Source organism: Epinephelus moara, chromosome 14, assembly GCF_006386435.1.
Source record: "Epinephelus moara isolate mb chromosome 14, YSFRI_EMoa_1.0, whole genome shotgun sequence".
In the NCBI taxonomy this organism is placed as follows: Eukaryota; Metazoa; Chordata; class Actinopteri; order Perciformes; family Serranidae; genus Epinephelus; species Epinephelus moara.
Window position 1 is genome coordinate 2,607,299 of NC_065519.1, and position 18,217 is coordinate 2,625,515.

The 18,217-nt window shown below is 42.9% G+C and overlaps 1 protein-coding gene across 2 annotated transcripts; it reads right to left on the reverse strand.

Annotated features, from left to right (window-relative positions):
- Positions 1–346: 346 nt before the first annotated feature.
- On the reverse strand, positions 347–18,142 carry capn3a (calpain 3a, (p94)). 2 transcript variants are annotated; one of them, XM_050061248.1, is made up of 21 exons: positions 17,612–18,142; positions 17,140–17,209; positions 14,849–14,967; positions 14,458–14,591; positions 13,909–14,077; positions 13,328–13,411; positions 13,065–13,159; positions 12,131–12,208; positions 11,665–11,825; positions 11,175–11,344; positions 10,743–10,754; positions 10,368–10,576; positions 8,185–8,221; positions 7,155–7,232; positions 6,890–6,947; positions 6,328–6,392; positions 4,750–4,818; positions 4,581–4,659; positions 3,347–3,463; positions 1,914–1,972; positions 347–1,360 (listed from the first exon to the last, which is right to left on the reverse strand). In XM_050061248.1, exons 1-21 carry the CDS (start codon positions 17,861–17,863, stop codon positions 1,334–1,336), a joined length of 2,142 nt encoding a protein of 713 aa, XP_049917205.1. In that variant the 5' UTR covers positions 17,864–18,142; the 3' UTR covers positions 347–1,333. The 2 variants fall into 2 exon arrangements, with proteins under 2 accessions (XP_049917205.1, XP_049917204.1); XM_050061247.1 differs by lacking the exons at positions 11,175–11,344; positions 11,665–11,825; positions 12,131–12,208; ... (5 more) ...; positions 17,140–17,209; positions 17,612–18,142 and having other exon boundaries at positions 6,890–6,977; positions 10,743–10,750.
- Positions 18,143–18,217: the final 75 nt, after the last annotated feature.

An 18,217-nucleotide genomic window follows, 5' to 3' on the forward strand; every position in this document is an offset into this window, starting at 1 on the left:
ACATGCCAAACAGCATTAGAGAAACACTGATTCGTAACATGAAACTGCTTTATTCAGTGTTTCTGCCAGTTTAAATCAGCTGGTCTGTTTGTTTTGTAAAGAAAGACCTCTGTGGATAATTTTGCTCTCAGTAAAAACCTCCTGAACAGTGAACACTGAAGGAACGGCACATGGGAGAAGTTTTAGCTGGTTGCAATCTGCAGTCTTCACCACTAGATGCCACTAAATCCCACACACTGTTCCTTTAAATAAATCTCACGTCACGTCTCAAATCACATTTAAAAGGTTTAAAAAAAGGCCACAATTTTCACATCAAGTCTACTGGTAACGCACTCAAACCAATAACTACACATTTATTTATTTATTTGGTTAAAATGGTTAAAAATGCAGTACACTCATTGACCAAAGCCTTAGTAGGAAAAAAATCACAAAAAGCTGCAGTCCAACCCATTAGCCATATTCTTTCAAATCCATATATTTTATAACCTTGAACGTCGGCGTTAAAGTAAAAACTCGTCGGCTCCTCAGTTTTGTTCTTGAATCTCCTCCATCCACATGAAGAGCTGAAAGACGGGACAGTCGTCGTGGAGAAGCCTGAGTTTGTCCACCAGGGAGCGCTAGATGGCTCGTACCCAGCACAGTCACCAGGGAGGGTGAAGTGTGACTGATTGTTGAGGTCCACAAAAAGTCCAGCAGGAGTTTTATTGACAAAAATAAGTGATTAAAAACAGGGTGGTGCCTGGAAAGAAACTGGGTGGGGTGGGGGTGGGGGTGGGGGGGGTATCAGAAATATAACAGGTGAAGGAGTGATTCACAAGTTTATTCACTGTCCACCAGAGAGCCCAGTTCACTGGGGTGAATACAGGAAGAACGGCCTTGCTGCTCAGTGTGATAACAGTAGAAGAAGATGACGTGGGAGGGTGGTACTGTAGAAGGAGCTCTGTGAGGTATTGTGACAGAAAAAAAGAGGTTGTGTGTGTTTGATGCCTGAGAAAAAGTACGGGACAAGTGACTTTGGAAGAAAAAAAAAAAAACAAAAAAAAAAAACAGGCTAATGGCTGAAAGGAGAGACTGATATTTCGATGATAATGAAAAGACGAGAGCAGAGAAAGAAATGCAGAAAGCCTGAGACCCAGAAAGAGGAAGAAAAGATGAAGTTGAAGAAGCATGTTGAACATCTCAGAGTAGAAAGAGCAGAGCTGAGGAGGGAGGGGAGGCTGGAGGTGAGGTGGATGAGAGCTAACGACGATCGGGCACACTGAATATTGAGGTAAAGGCTGGCAGGTCTGGTCCTCGTGTGGAGTGGAGCTCACCTGGAGGAAGATGGGCCTGTCTAGGCGTACATGGTCAACTGGAGCCACTGAGGACGGAGAGAAGAACAAGAGTCAGTGAATCTGCTTAAAACCCCTGCTGGACATTTTCTATTTAACTTACACTTCACATGAAAAATGCGTGAGTGATAGATTGATCATAAATATCTGAGTAAGAGTTTAATAATTTTCCCTGTGGCAAAAGCTTCATTTTTAAATCAAAAATAGTCAGAAGAGGTAAAGTTTCCAGTATATACAAAGAAAATAGCAAAGATTAGAGAAAAGTCTGAGTATTTCAAATTAATTTTGTGTTGTTCAAGGTTGTTTTTTCATATTTCCTCTCCTGGTGATCATCCAGGGTGCTTCTACTGATAGATTTTGGTTCATATTCTCTAAATAATCTTTAAAAAAAAGTTCTGATGTCACATTAAACCCAACAGAATATTGAGTTATATCCAGTTACTGAGCTAGTTTAGAAAAACCTTTGCTTCAGGTTGATGCTTCAGCAGTAACAGCAGCACAGCACATATCAGCTGCCCAAAGGAAAACATGTACTATATATCTGAGTACAGTTTATAGGTAGCATGTTGTCGCAGCTCTCACCTCCAGGACACTGAGTCTGATCGTACCATCTCCATCCTGATCGAAGGCCTGGAACGCCCCTGGAGAGACACAAGCATCAACATGAGTGAGACACACTTCATCCAAGAGCTCTTTAAACTACTTTAACATACACAGACACACGGTGCAGGGGCTCAGAATGACAACACAGTCATGATTAGCCACCTAATGAGTAATGTTTTATGATACCAGACCCAGGTGACCTTGTTTTCGCCTCTTGTTCCCAGGCCAGATGAGATATGTAATCCCTCCACTGTGTTCTGGGTCTGCCCCGGGGCCTCCTACCAGTGGGACATGCCCAGAATACCTGTAACGTGAGGGGCCCAGGAGGATCCTGATCAGATGCTCAAATCCCCTCCACTGACCCCTTTCGATGCAAAAGAGCAGCAGCTCTACTCCGAGCTCCCTCTGGAAATCTAAGCTCCTCCCCCTGTCTCTAAGGCTGAGCCCAGACACCCTACAGAGGAAACTCATTTCGGCTGCTTGCATCCACGACCTCATTCTTTCATGACTCATGACCATAGGTGAGGGTTGGGACATAGATGGACCAGTAAATCTAAAGCTTCGCCTTCAGCTCCCTCTTCACCATGACAGTTTGGCGCAGCGCCAATCCATCTCACCCTCCATTCTACCCTCAATCATGAACAAGACCCCGAGATACTTGAACTCCTTCTCGTGGGGCAGTAACTCTCTGTCTCTTGGCTTCTTTTTTTTTTTTTAGAATATTTTTTCTTTAATGTCATAACAGCTGTAGATAGGCAGGAAAATTGGGAGAGAAAGGAGCCTGTATGTGGCGCACACTCTACCGGGTGAGCCAAAGGTCGCCCTAATACTTAAATTATAATTAAACACAAAGGCTTCCTCCACAGAGAATCATGCGTCAGTGATTGTGTTTGTTTGTTTGTTTGTTTGTTTGTTTGTGAGGCAGCGACTTACTGAACATGGCTTCGAGCCGGACCAGACAGCTGATGAAGCTGTCGAAGTCGATGTTCATGTTCTCGTTTGCGTAGCGCATGGTGATGATGTCGTACAGCTGGTTGTTGAGACGGAAGCCTGAGCGGGACACAAGACACATGACTGTANCACCGCTGATCAATCCCACACTCCATTCTACCCTCACTCATGAACAAGACCCCGACATACTTAGACTCCATCGCTTGGGGCAGTAACTCACTGTCTCTTGGCTGTTACAGTGCTTTCATTTTTTGTAGAATATTTTCTGGGGTGCTTTTGCCTTTAATGACAGGAAAGTTGGCAAAGGGAGGAGCATATATGTGGCACACACTCTACCAGGTGAACCAGAGGTTGCCTCAGTACTTTCTTTTTTATTTTTAAATAAACACAAAGGCTTCCTCCACAGAGAATCATGCGTCAGTGATTGTGTTTGTTTGTTTGTTTGTGAGGCAGCGACTTACTGAACATGGCTTCGAGCCGGACCAGACAGCTGATGAAGCTGTCGAAGTCGATGTTCATGTTCTCGTTTGCGTAGCGCATGGTGATGATGTCGTACAGCTGGTTGTTGAGACGGAAGCCTGAGCGGGACACAAGACACATGACTGTACAGTGACGACAACATTTAGAGGGTGAGTTCAAGCTGTAAGTTCATCCGCAGCACACACTTTCATTAAATGTCTTTAAACACGCATGTTTACGTATAAAATATGATTCAATATCATGAGCTCACAATGACCCCAACATAAGTCCATGACTGATAAACATCTTCTGCTCTCAGAGACCATTTTTTATATTTCAGGGTTCAGGTTCAGACTGATTTGCTGGTTTGCCAAAACACAAATAGTTCAAGCTGAAAAAAAGAGCACTAACGGAACACTTAAGTCACCAAATGATCATTTGCATATCAGTAACTCACCCTGTCTTACAATAAGTTAGTAATGAAAACTTTGTTTTTCTCGCATGTCTCCACGGTGAACAAAGAATCCTAAACTGGAGGAAATCCTTGATGCATTTAAGTCACGGGGGGGCCACGTTTAACATCAGCAAAACTACATCGAGACATCTGTTTACAGTCATACAACTTGTGCAGAATAAGGAGACACACGGCAAAGGGCCACAGGTTGGAATCGAATCTGGGCCACTGCGCCCCAAGTCCCATCCAACGAAATCCCCAAAAAACAGACAAAAGTCCTCAACTCCACATCCACGACTAAATAAATGAGATTCGGATTATACTGCACAAGTAGTGTCAGTTTGTAAACAAATGTTTTGATGTTTTGATGAATTTTTCTCCATGAAATCAACGTAACACAAGGTGAGCAACTCATACACACACGATCACTTGGAGGGTGAAGTATTCCTTTAACAGTCATTTTCAGCAGCTTTGATCACATTTGTAGAATCTGAAAAACCACTGTGAAGTACTTTTCCAAGTGTTAAATATTCGAGTATTGTAAACAACAACCTTAAAGGATCAGTTCAAGAACATTACAAACATCCCTGGTAATGTCTGGTCCCTCAGGTTGTTTTATTTACTGACATTTTGAGATTTCTGCCTCTAAAACTTCTCCTTCCAGAGTTAATAGAAATCTAAAATCCCCCAAAATCTGCATGGATGTTTTTAATAGGTGGAAAAGAAATCTGTCTTTCTGTAATGTGGCTGAACTGAGAGAACAGAATAAGAAGAGTTATTACCTGCGTCATTGACAGCATTCCTCATCTCGTAACTGTTGATGCTGCCGGTCTGATCAGCGTTATAGTGCTTAAAGATTCCCTGAAAGAGATCGAATCTGTGTTAATCTGATGGGAATTACCAGAGTCTTACTGCTGTTATATATAGAGAGAAAGAAACCTGAGTTCCCACCTGCCACTGCTTGATCTTATTCCACAGATGTCTGAACTCCTGAAGGTTGAGTCTACCTGTCCCGTCCATCTGAACACAAGCAGTTAAGACCAAAAACCAAAAACAACCGGCTTCATGTTGCAGCGTTGAGCCTGGAACTGACCGTCCAAATTTTACTGAACAATCAATACTTTACTTTAAATCATTTAAGTACATTGAGCTGATAAAACGTACACACACTTTTACAAGGTAAGGTTTTGAATTCAGGACTTTTACTCTTAGTGGAGTATTTTCACAGCAAGTATTTTTACTTCAGTAAAAAATCTGAATACTTCCATTACTGGTGTGTTTAAATAATCACTAACTTACTGTATCAGCTGAGTGGACTGTATAATAATTTAGTGTGTTGTCTTTGTATATGGCTGCACTACCTGCTAAGCCACCAGGCGCCCCGACATCATATTTTGATTCAGAGATTGACTGGTATTGGTATATCCCATCAGGCAGTGGGCTGGTTTGTGAATTACCTCTCAGAAAGGTCCTAATGCGTCCAATTTGATGGGCTCACCTTGTAAAGGTGTACCCCAAGGTTGTGTTTTAGGTCAGCTGTTATTTTCGATCTATATCCGTAGTTTAAATCAAAACGTGGATGGTACCAAATTTAATTTCTATGTGGACGATACAGTGATGTATTGTGCAGGTTCACAGGCTGTCTTCAATTTTGTCCAGACTCAGCTTTCTCAACTAAAGGTGGTTTTAAATGCCAATTAAAATAAGGTAATGTATGTTTCAAATGCTAGAACGAAGGCTGTGAACACTCCTGATGTTATTACTGCTCAGGGAAAGATGTTAGAAGATGTCTGTTGTAACAAATATCTCAGTATTTGGCTAGCCGACTCCCTTACTTTTAAACCATCCATCCATACATACATTTTCAACTGCCTATCCAAAGCCGGATCATGGGGGCAGCAGGCTGAGCAAATACCCCAGACGTCCCTCTCCCCAGCAACTCTTTCCAGCTCCTCCTGGAGGACCCCGAGGTGTTCCCAGGCCAGATGAGATATATAATCCCTCTAGCGTGTTCTGGGTCTGCCCCGGGGCCTCCTACAGGTAGGACGTGGCCCCAAACACCTCTGACAGGAGGTGTTTTTATGTGCTCTGCTCCCCTTACTTGGGATAGCCTTAAAAAAGATTTAAAACTAAGAGAGTTGGTCTCTGCCTGATTTTAGAGCTCACATAAATACAAGGGTGAATGAATCAGCTGGTTCTTGTCATTGTGCGAAGGTGTTTTAATATTTCTACATGTTGCTGTGCATCATTCATGTTTTTATTGTGGTTATTGTTGTTTGTAACTTTTTCTTATGCTGCTGTCTTGGCCAGGTCTCCCTTGAAAGAGAGATCATTGATCTCACCAGGACTTACCTGGTTAAACATGTTGGATGATAACAAATGTATGTTGAAGTGAGTTATCGCTGTGTTAGTGTGGTGACTTGAGGCCGAGGCCCTGTGGGCATCATCACAGACCCTGCCATGGGTCTCGGCAGGTTGTGCCTCCTACAGACAACACAGCCAGCCCGATGCACTCGATACAAAGGATACGTCCATCAGAGCAATCATGCTCCTGCAGCTCTCCAGGCTGAAGCCCTCTGTGTTCAGGTCCTTGTCTGGAGGGAATACAACCAAGTGCAAGACTTAGAAGACAAACGATAACGACAGCAGTTCTATATCATGTCTGTAGGGAGGTGACTGCAGAGATTTATGCTGTCAAAACCTACTATCCAACATATAGATTCTTTCTGGACCAAATATCTGCACACAAATACGTTTAAGCATCTAATATGTGCTGTTGGAGTTGGTTTTAGCAACTGATACAAATCACTAAATGTTAAAGAGTCACACATCGATCAGCCGCAACATTAAGCCACTGACAGGTGAAGTGGACTGATCATTTTGTTACAATCCAATGTTATGATGAGATACCTTTGGTCCTGGCGTTCATGTGGATACCACCTGACACACCTGACACACCCCTCATTACAACATTAAGTGCTCAACTCAGTACAATTCTCCTCCTCCATCTTTGATTTGATTTGATTTGAACTGAGTGTTAACATGACAGTGATGCTGTGATAAACAGTTCAGCTGATCTAACTGGACTCACGTTTGGTGATCACTCTGTTGAGAACGTTCTTCAGTTCGTTGGCTGTGATTTCCATGTCCTGCGAGAGCGGCCAGACAAGAGGAGGAGACAGTAGAAAGAAAAGAAAGAGACGACCATTAAAATTTGACTTTGATCACATTGTTAATGTCTTAAGATGTTAGTTGTAAAAGCTGAAAACAAAAGTTAATAAGGACCATTTCATAAACACAAACTAGTTATTTTCTTATCTGTATGTTTGATGTCTTGCTGTACTTCTTGTACTCACATCACCGGCTATCTCCTGAAAAATAGTTCTGAACTGCTGGTCCTCCTCGCTCTCTTCCCCCGCTGAGGCCGGCGCCGGCTGAGGCGTCATAGAGCCACAAAGAAGAAAGAGATAAAGAGACGAGAGGGAGAGGATGTGAAAGGAAAACATGTTTGTGAATAACTCTCTTTATACAGAACAGAACTGCCTTCATGGGTTTTTATTATTTAGGATCTTTAAAGGGACAGTTCAACCCAAAATCAAAACAACACATTTTCCTCTCACTTGTAGTTCTGTTTATCAATCTAGATAGTTTTGGTGTGAGTTGTTAAGTGTTGGAGATATCGGCTTCTCTCCAGTTTAGATGTCACTCAGCTTGTGGAGCTCAAAGTGCCAAAAAACTACATTTGAAAAACTCCAGAATCCAGAAATCATGACCCGGTTACTCAAGATAATCCACAGACCTTGTTGTGAGCAGTATCATGTAGGAACTATCTTCTTTGTACTGAACTACTCCCGCCAACTGTATCGCTGCGCAGAAGGAAGAGTGCATCTACTGCTAGCTCACTTAGCATCACTGAGCTAGCTAACATTACAGCTCAGCTGAGAAAAACGACTTTAACATTTACATTTCGCACTGTCACAAGCATGAGTCTCCTGTTCATGAGTAGATGCACACTTCCTTCTGCTTTGTGATAACATTGGCGGGTATAGTTTGGTAAAATATGTATTTTTGATTTGGGGGTGAACTGTCCCGTTAAGAATGAACGATGGATGGTGAACATATAGACAGAATATTTTTTAACATATGTTTAAATGTGACTACGTTCTCTAGGATGCAGAACAACACTGCACTCTTTACTGTGGTTTTCATGTAAGAACAGGTTTGAATTTCTCGGATACAAATATGGAACAGAAACTAAAGCTGCAGAGGAAGAGAGCTTTGTCATGCTGCAGCTCTTAAAGGGTGACTTTGGTATTTTTCAACCTGTAACAGATGAGGAAAAGTCAGCGTCTCTTGGAGTCATGACGGGAACCAAAGGAAACTTACCACTGGATGATCGGCCTCGATCCTGTTCTCTATCTCCCTGGGTGAAGACGAACAAACAGCAGTCATCATGGTGACAACAACATCTCATCTGGACCACAAGCCTGTGCACTCATCTGTTTACTACAATCATGTTATTAAAGTCTGAAACATCACTGACTCATTACAGCATCTCTAAATACTCACACTGGACTACAGAGACAAAATGAATCCACAAACAGTGACAGAGGCTGTGAATAAAATGTGTTAGTTCAGTACCACCTGCTGCTTCCTCCTGTCAAGAGAGTTTTCTCTTGATTTCTCTGATTTTGGGGACTCTTGTTTGTAGAAATCATCCTCTTCTTGATTTTGTATATGATGGGGGTTAAGATAGTTTGTTAGTTACTATGTTATAACCCACACCCTTCTAACTAACTAATGGTATTTGCACATCCATCCCACAGCCTGATTCACAGCTGGTCCCGGTCCATCAGAGTGCAGGCCAGCTCTGCGTGCTGTCTGGTCCTCCAGGGCAGTGGGGATGGAGGTGGGTGGGGGTTGGGGTGGATGTTTGTTGAGGCTTGAATATGCAGTATTGAATACTTTGAAAGTTTACCGGAGCGTGCCCAAATCTGAAGTCGCTTGTCCTAAAAAAGATTCCATAACAGCTTCGAACTGGGGCCGATTTCTTCCAGTTCTACAAATCAAATCGCCGTTAAAATTGTTTGTTCTTGGTGGTTTGTGTCCCACCCGCCATGCACCCAGACAAAGCCCCACCCTCATCAACATACACACAAACCCGCACTGTAACATGCACATGGAGGGTGGATAAATCAGTCCTGCAGCTGCTACTTTAAATATCTACAAGTAGAGCTGGGTACTGTCGGACATTTTGTTTCTATTTTGTCACGTTACCTTTGGGATATTTATCGTGCTAAAACAAATGCACATTTTATCATCTACAAAAGTAACATCTGAGACATTTTCAGTGTCTAAAACACACACAGACATCTGTCTTTTCTGAATGTAAAAAACTCCAGTTGTGATTTCTCACAAAGTTTCAGTTTTAGCATATTAGAAGAACTTTTGAGCCCAAGCTGACTTTACATCAGTTACAGACAAGCGGCAACCTCCAGAGCTGAAAAATGAAGTGAATGCGTAAAAATGCCAAAAACTGCAGTTCCTCTAATGTCCACTTGAGGCTGACTCCAAGAGCGAGTCAATCCCCACAGACCTCCGTGTTTAAATGTCCAACTTTACAGCAGAAATAAACATGTTTACAGCCTGGTACAATAAAGGTTTTGGTTTCTATAGCTCATTTCAATATTAAAGACAACTGCATGGAGGGTGAATTTTCATATAACTCACCTGTTTAACAGTTATTAAGGCTTAAATTTCTGCATATTTTAGGGCGCCGTTGAGTTGAGTGACAGCTAGGTGCTGTTCATTGACAAGTTGCTGCCACGGTAACAATGCTGGTTGGGTAACGTAACGATGGCGTAACCCCAGATTCACAGAGTATAGGCATAGTCACCGCAGCTGTTGCTTTCTCAGTCTCAGTCGTCTTAAAGCATCTTGTTTGGCATTTAGTTGCACTAATAGACCCTCTATTTTGTTTCTATTATTTAAACCTGTTTTTTGCTAGTGAAAATTAGCATTATCACAATTAACCATAGACTGTAAATACACTACGTTAACGCAACTAGCAGCTAACGTTAAGCTGAAAACACATCGGCACCGCTGCAACTCGTAAACAGACGACAACGCAAAGTTTTTGCTACTTTTATGGTTTTGAACCACATTCTCATTTTTCATTATCTTCTACAAAAATGTATTAATTGAGAAAATAACTGTTGGATTAATCTATAATAATAATAGTTAGTTGCTGCCTGAACCAACGATGCAGCCTTTTTGTGAGGTGGAAATCACAACTGGGTTTTTCAAACATAATCCTGAGGAAAAGGCCAAACTCTTAAAGATCGTTTTTTTATCCTCTAAAAATGAGCCAATAACCGATATGGTTGTGATAAATGTTGTATTCCAGTACCCAGCCCTACTAGAAAGAAGAAACATCATACATACATTAAGCATCTACCAAACATATCTAACTGTAACTTTTCTTCTAACAGTGTTAAACTGCGTCCCCGTCCCCTCCTCTCACCCAGCTCGCCCCCTGCAGGCCACCCTGACCGCCCTCACCCACTCACTCTGAGGTGTTCTTCTTTTCAGAGAAGACTCGCAGGATGAACTCTCCCTCCTGGTGCGGCTCGTATGTGGAGGGGACGATGACGTACTCCCCGGGGGTCAGGCGGAAACGCTGGGTCACCTCGCGCAGGTTGATGTAGGACTTGCAGCGGGCTTTGGAGGAGTTGAACAGGAAGAAGTCCTTCTGCATGTGCTGCTTGTTCCCGTGCATCTGGAGGGGGGAGTCACAACAGAGTGGGTGGGACATGTTGAAGGGAAACAGTTCTAACACTCACAGACATAGAAGTTGGAAGCATATGAGATATGAAAACAGTGTAGGGTGTAATTAACTTGCAAACTGCTGCTCCACTGTGACGGTTTGTTCACAGCTTCCTTACCTCCTTTGGCACCTGCAGAGAGACAGGAAGAACATGTGTTTGTGTTGTTTCAGGATGCAAAATCAAAACCAAAAACTAACTTAATTTAAGTAAAGGGTAAGATCAGCATTCTCCAACCTGGACCCTATTTTTACATGTGGCTTACATGTGAATTTTTGAAACTGGTCCAGTAGTGCACGAGAGAGCTGCAATTTACATCCACTAGCAGTGATTGTCTTTTGTCACTGACAGGCTCAGATTAATATTCTAAGTGTCTGACAACATTATGAAAGGATCCCTACAGAGATAGAGCTTTGTGTTAGAGAGTGAGATCCTTTAGTTTAACCAGAAACAGCCCTGAAATCACCATCACCAAACCCACCAGACTCCATTTAAATAATCACTTGACTTGTCTGTCACACAGTCTCTTTGTGGTGAAGAAGGACAGGTCACCTCATAAATGGCGAATCCGATGGTGAAGAGGTTGGCTCCCATCTTGCGCTCTTTCCGCCTGTTCTTCTGCATCAGAGCCACCACGAAGGTGCAGCCCACTTCATTGTCCTCGGGGTCGTCGTCCTCCTCCAGCAGACGAAGGCGGTACTGAGGGTTGGTCCAGAAAGTGTCTGCACGACATTTAGGAAGCATTATTAAACATGAGAACCCTAATAAGCAACACTCACAGGTAGACTTTTACTTTTAATACTTTTCTTTGCTAATAACACTCTTGTATATGTTCTTAAGTAATGTTTTCAATACAGGACATGTAATGGAGTATTTCCACAGTCTGGTATAGCTACTTTTACTTTAATGTGAATACATCTTTCACCCCTGAATGCTGAGACAAAGACTCAAAGGTTAAACTAATAAATGCATTAATTAAAGAAAAAGTCATCTTCTGTTTGTGGGGTTAAAATTTGTTGTGTTGTTCTGTAGACTGACGTACCTGGGTAGTTCCTGCAGCCACCAGCGGAGCAGCCTCTCACCCAGCGACCCTCGTTCACAGAAACCGTCCACTTGTGAATCTTATCGTCCTCCAGGGCGTCAGGGGTGAGGTTACAGATCTCGATCTTAGTGTAGTTCTTCTTGAAGTCCTCGAATGACATCCTAGAGGAGATCAGGACATTAAGATTAATATCCGGCATCACAGCTCAGCACAGTGGAGCTCCTGACTCCCTCTAGACACCAATAAAACTTAAAAAATGGATGATATAAGCTGAATAAAACTCAAAGCTGTGTTGAAATACATGCCTGTTTCATTACAGAAATTATTTGTATTTGCAATTTGCCTCCTGTTCCTTTTAATCACCCTATAAACTAAACAAAATTCACTTCTGTTGGCAGAAAAACATGAGATTCTGTCCATTGAATCAACATTTCACAGTTGCGGTTAAACTGTGGAAATCTCTCACCAGAACTCTCCATCCTCGGCACTCTGGTGCTGCAGCTTCTCTTTTTCAGCCTTAGACAGAGTGACCCACTCCTTGGAGCTGATGGAGAGGAAGCAGAAAATAGTGACGTTACCTGAAGTTATTACAGAGTTAACTACAGAGTTGAGCTTAAAGGGAAAGTTCAGAGTTTTTTAAGTAGGCTTGTATGAGGTATTTATCTATAGATCTATCTACTGCTGTGGATGAGGGTCAGAAGCAAATGCATTTTAGCCACCTAAAAAAGTTGCACCGAAAAGAGCCAATATCAGTTTAAGTGTGCGCTATACTGAGAGTATTTTCACAGCTTTACCTTATATTTGTTCCCACACATTTTCATGAGTTTTCAAGAACCCATATTAAAATTTTCATTTTGGAAAAGCATGCTCTTCTGTGTCTGCTGCACTTGCTGGCCTGGTTACAGTACTTTTCCACACACACACATGCAGGACAGTCTTGCCTCCCATAACAAACGCCACCAAACTACATCACATTTACTAGTTAAGCCCAGTTTAGACTAAAGATTCAGGACGAGACAAGTTGAAATGTGCACCTACTTGCAACGCATTGTTCTGCAATGTTGTAAAAACCTGCCGGTTCACACCAACTCAACTAGATGAGACGGTGTTTCATCTCTAGTCAACAACTCTCTGTACTTCTGTTTTGATTTGCAGCTCTTCAGGTTTATTTTGTGGCTGAATATAATTTGTAGTTGAGCTGTAACTGTAGCTCCACTTCACTGTGCATGGAAACATACTGAGTGACTGTAAATAAGAACCTCATACAAGCCCACTTCAAAAAACCCAGACTATCACTTTAATTATTGTAGAAATTAAGACATCATGATTGTACCTTCATCAAACTCTAGCCCCTCCGTAACAAAACAGTTTAAGATTTAACTATGAGTAAAGGTGGTTACTTGTCACTCCAGGGACCGTTCCACTCCACTTGACCCCACGGGTTCCTGAGACGCACCAGACGAACCTTAGACTCCTTGTGCTGAGACGATTTGCACTGTAGGGAAACACAAGAACAGTCACATTTGAACTCATATGTCCTGAAACCGTATTTATTAATGACCCTAGACTGACAGTGACATTATTCCTGTGTGTGTGAAGCTCTGCAGGACCTCAGAGTTGAACAGTCACATTACACTATTTTCCCATGAGCCACCAGCTTTACCTCCTCCACAGCCGTCACAGAGTAGGCGTGACCCTTCACGAGTCCCGTCACAGTACGAGTCTCAAAGCGAGCAGGAACCAGGGACTGCAGACACACAAAATACACCATGTCTCCATTCATATTGTAGAAATATTATAACACAACCAGCTTTTTATTTCAAGTAATGCTCTTAATTAAGTAATAAAAACTATATGCAGATGACGCACTTTGAAGAAACTGTTTAGTAATAGTAAGGTTTAAGGGAAAATGCATGTATTTGGGAAGTACTGAACATATGACTGGATAAATGAGACTTGGATATACTGCACGAGTTGTGTGAGAGTTTGTTAACAGATGTTATTTTGCTGCTGTTAAACGTGGACCCCTATGACTTCAATTCATCAAGAACGTTCTCAGTTTTTGGATTCTTCGTTCCTCCTGGAGGTATGCCAGAAAAACAAAGTTTTCTTCACAAATTCAATGTAACACGAGGTGAGTAACTGATATACAAACGGTCACTCTGTAGGTGATGTATTCCTTTAATCTGTGTGTAATAGTCCTCATCGTCTGTATCACAGTCACATATTAAACGTGTGACTCACATCGATGGAGCAGCCCATGAGGGAGCCTCTCTCCAGAGCTTTCTTCATGATCTTGTAGAGCTCTTTTGGAGCTTCCTTCATCTCGTAGAACTCAGTGACTCCACCGGTGAAATCCTCCATGGCCTCGGTGGTGTTTCCACCCTTCAGGGCCTCGTAGGAGCCGTGCAGCCTGGACAGGGCAAGAGCACAGATGTCACATTTACTCTGTTATATGTGCTGCTATTAGCTTTATCTTGATTTTTAATGTTAGTGAGACACTTTCCTGGTCAAATTCAGTTGTTTTCCCTTTCCCCCTGTATTATTTTGCCCTAACGTGAGCAGTAGTGTGTTTGTGATTCCAAATAGGACGTATTAAATGAGCAAAGGCTGCAGCCCAGATATTCAAATTTAAACACTGTTGATATTCTGTGTGTAGCTGCAAAAAATCACAAATCTCCAACCAAATAAAACAAAAAAAGTCGTAGCCAACTGTTCTTCCATGTGAGCACTCAGTCGAAGGTGAACATTCAGAGAATACAGCACTGCAGAATGAAACAGCTCAGTACTCACTTGGCGTAGGCCTTCTCCAGCAGGGCGCTCCAGAACTCGTTCCTCTCGGCAGACTTGGTGAAGACCAGCTGGTTGTTGAAGGTTGGGATGCGGTCGTCAATGACGACATCGACCCAGTCGCCGTAACGCCAGAACTGAAGGACAGAAGGAGAAACAATACAGAGGATCAAGCATGAGAAAATACTGGCACTCAAACTTCTACAAACTTTAAACACTTGAATCAGAAGGATTATTTCTCCGTTTACCTAAAATTAATTTTTAATTCTTCATTCGAAAAACAAAGTTTTCTTCATTATGATAACATAATAAAGGGTGAGTAATTGATCATTTGTGGGTGACGTATTCCTTTAACGAGGACTGAATCTACGGCGATTAGATGTTTGTTTCTGACCTGGAAGTGGAAGATGCCTCCATAGCCCTCAGAGAAGCTCTGCTCCTGGGGAACCACACGGTACAGAAGCTTCTCATTCAAGGTCAGACAGGCGATGGCGGCCAGCAACCAGCAGTCACCTAATAATAATAATAAAACATTTTATTTACAGAGCGCTCTTCATGGTACTCAAAGACACTTCACATTAGTTAGAAATTATCAAAATAGAATACAGTAAAATACACAACATCATTCACACATTAGAAGCCATTTTGAAAAGATGGCTTTTGATTTGAAGTGGGACAGGTCTGTGCAGTCTTTAATATATTTGGGGAGAGTGTTCCAGAGGGAGGGGGCGGCTATGGAGAAGGCTCTGTCCTGAGGGTGGAGTCAAAGGTTGGCATCAGAGGAGTTGAGACTATGGGAAGGAGTGTGGTGGTGGAGCAGGTCATGATAAGAGGGGGCCCGGTTATGGAGGGCTTTGTGAGTGAAGACTCTGAGTTGGATACGTTGTGGGACAGGGAGCCAGTGGAGGCTCTTTGTGATGATCTTTGATGTGATTGCAGGAGTGGAAGTGAGTGAGCAGACGGGCAGCAAAGTTTTGGATGTATTGGGAGTTTATTTATGACTTTGGACAATGTACTATAAAGAATGCTGTTACAGTCAGTCAGCTCTGGATGTGATGACGGTATGGGTGAGAGTTTCAGCAGCAGAGGGGGAGAGTGATGGGTGAAGATGTGTTTTTTGGTAGAAGAAGGCGGTACTGGTGACTTGTTAGACATGTTTTTTGAAGGAGAGGTTGCTGTTGAAATGAACTTTGAACCCAAACGAACCTTAACACAGAAAACACTTTTATTTAACTCGCCTAAATAAAACTCTTACATGCAGGCCTTTCATTACAGCAGAGCCATTTTCATGCACACATAACAAGAATGGGAGCCGATGGAACTAGCAAAGTCTGGGTAAAGTTTTTTTTGCTCCTTAAGTAATTTAATATTGAGTCAGCCGATCCAGAGTCTCGATCCAATACTTCTGTTTTCCTAAATATTACAGCTGCACAGTACACACTTCAGGCACTTGAAGGTTATTTAACTCAGTCCTGTTGTTGCTGTCTGTCTCTCCTGCGAGCAGGACGGTGAAACACCATGTGCCAAACATGATAAGCAAATGAGCTGAAATTAAATAAGAGCTTCTAACTTTGGTAAATAACATAAATAAACAGTCTCATTCTGCATTTTGCTGTCGTTTATAGCGTGTAGTGTTTCGCTGCTGGTGCGGCTTAGCCCTCGCTCATGCACTGGAGCTTAGCAGAGTGAAGGAGTGGAGACAGAAAGGGTGGAGTTGGGGAGTTGATGGCGGCTGCTCTCACGGAGTTGCTGTGCGTGAAAGCTTCACGAGTGGAAAAACGCTTGCTGACGTAAAAAATAAATATTATGTCAGGCTCTATGTAGCTCATTATAGCCGATACTGATCAGTTAAAAAATGCCTGAATCGGCCCCGATGCCGATCTTCGAGATCAGATCGGGACATCCCTGGTTTGAACTTTTAAGATGGTGTGATATCCAAAATTCTCACTGCATGGATTTCCTTCCTTCAACGATAAATAGCTGCCACGTTAGAGAACACACACCTCTCACTCACAACAACGAAGACTGAACTCTTCTGCTTGACATTTTTTTGTTTTGCAGGAGGAAACGACCTCCGCTGAGTGCTGACCTCCGTGTTTTGCGATTGTCCAGGTGTGTGACAGGGTGTTACTGGAAACAATGTAAGTTTTTCAACAGGCAACGGTTAACAGTGTCTGCCAGGACCTTTGTCCCTCTGGTCCCCCTTTATTTGCAGTCTGAACTCAACAACAATGAGAAGTGCTGCTGGTTGGATTCCCTTCCAAAAGAGTAAGCACAATATGGGGAGGCCGCTGCAGGCGGAGAGGCCGTGCGCGGGGGGATCGATGGGATATTTGCTCCCCTGTTAGCACTCAAAGCCGCCTGAATACAGACTGTCACTGAATGATACCCACACTGAGAGAATGTACAGTCCTGTCACACTGTGCGTTTTTGCTTCGGTCAGTGAGTTTCAACAATACTAGAAACAGTTAACGCACCACAAACAATGACAGAAACGAGTTGAAGTTATTTTTTCAAGTGGATTTCCTCCTTTTGTCATCACACAGACGTGTTTCATTCTTGTTTTAACTCACTAACACGAGGCTGGGGTTTAAACATCACTGAAACTTGACAAAAAAATGACAAAAACATGAATGTCATTTCACACTCTGATGTTATTACTGTGCATAAAGAGACATAATTTACCGAGGTCTCCCTGGCAGATGTCTGTCCTACTGGCTCCTCCAACAATGAACTGAGGATTCTCACAGATTTCCTGTTGACAGTAATAAAGAAAGAGTTAACCAGTAATTGATGTCGTGTCAGCTGTTACTCAGATTTTGTGAGTCTAAGGATTGGATGTATCTTTTACTGACTAGACCACAGTTGTCTTTACAGACAGGGAGCAGAGATAAGTCAGAAAACATCCGTTATATCAGAGGAAAAAACAGAAATCATTTGCACAATGACTCTTTAAGGCTGTGCAGCGACACACTAACTTAATTCCAATCCATCCACGCAGGAACACTGGGGCGTCTCCAGGTAAAATCCAATGACAGCAGTTAAGATTTCCACTCAGATTTGATGTTGCCGTGTATCAAAAATAACCTCCCGCATGTGCTCCATCCCCTCAGCGTGCCTCTCCTGTGCACCCAGCCCCGCTCTAACCCCCTCCTACCTTGGGCCTCTTCCAGACGATGTTCTTGACCTTGTTGGACTTGTGTCCGAGCTCCTTGAAGCCCAAAGACTCCACGGTGGCCGGGAAAGATTCATCCTCGAACAGGCTCTTCCTCTGGAGACACTCCTGTCTCAGGGAGCTGAAGTCCTGGCCGTTGAAGCGGAGGGGCTTGTTCAGAGACCCTTCCCCGTCTCTCCTCTCTCGTTCCCGGATCAACCGGTCACAGAAAAAGCCAGACGGTGTATAGGGCATCTCGTCTCAGCTGACTCTTTTTTTTTTTTTTTTAAACTGGCTTTTGCCACTTGTACTAAAGTCTTACAAGCCTAAAAACCCTGGCATAAATCCAAACAGCTAATGTCTGATTGGCTCTTTCTTTGTGTGACGTCCCCCTCCCCTTCGTCACAGAGCAGATGCAAAAGCTCGCAGTGAAAGACTCCACATGCATTCACCTTTGCATTACCATGCACATACACACACGTATGCACAGAAACTCACACATGACATAAACGTCTATTCGTTGCTCTCCCATTGGCTGAGCCGGACAATGATCCGTCCCTGGCTGTGGTGCTCCGGTGCCATCATTGTTGGGTGACACAAAGGCCAGTG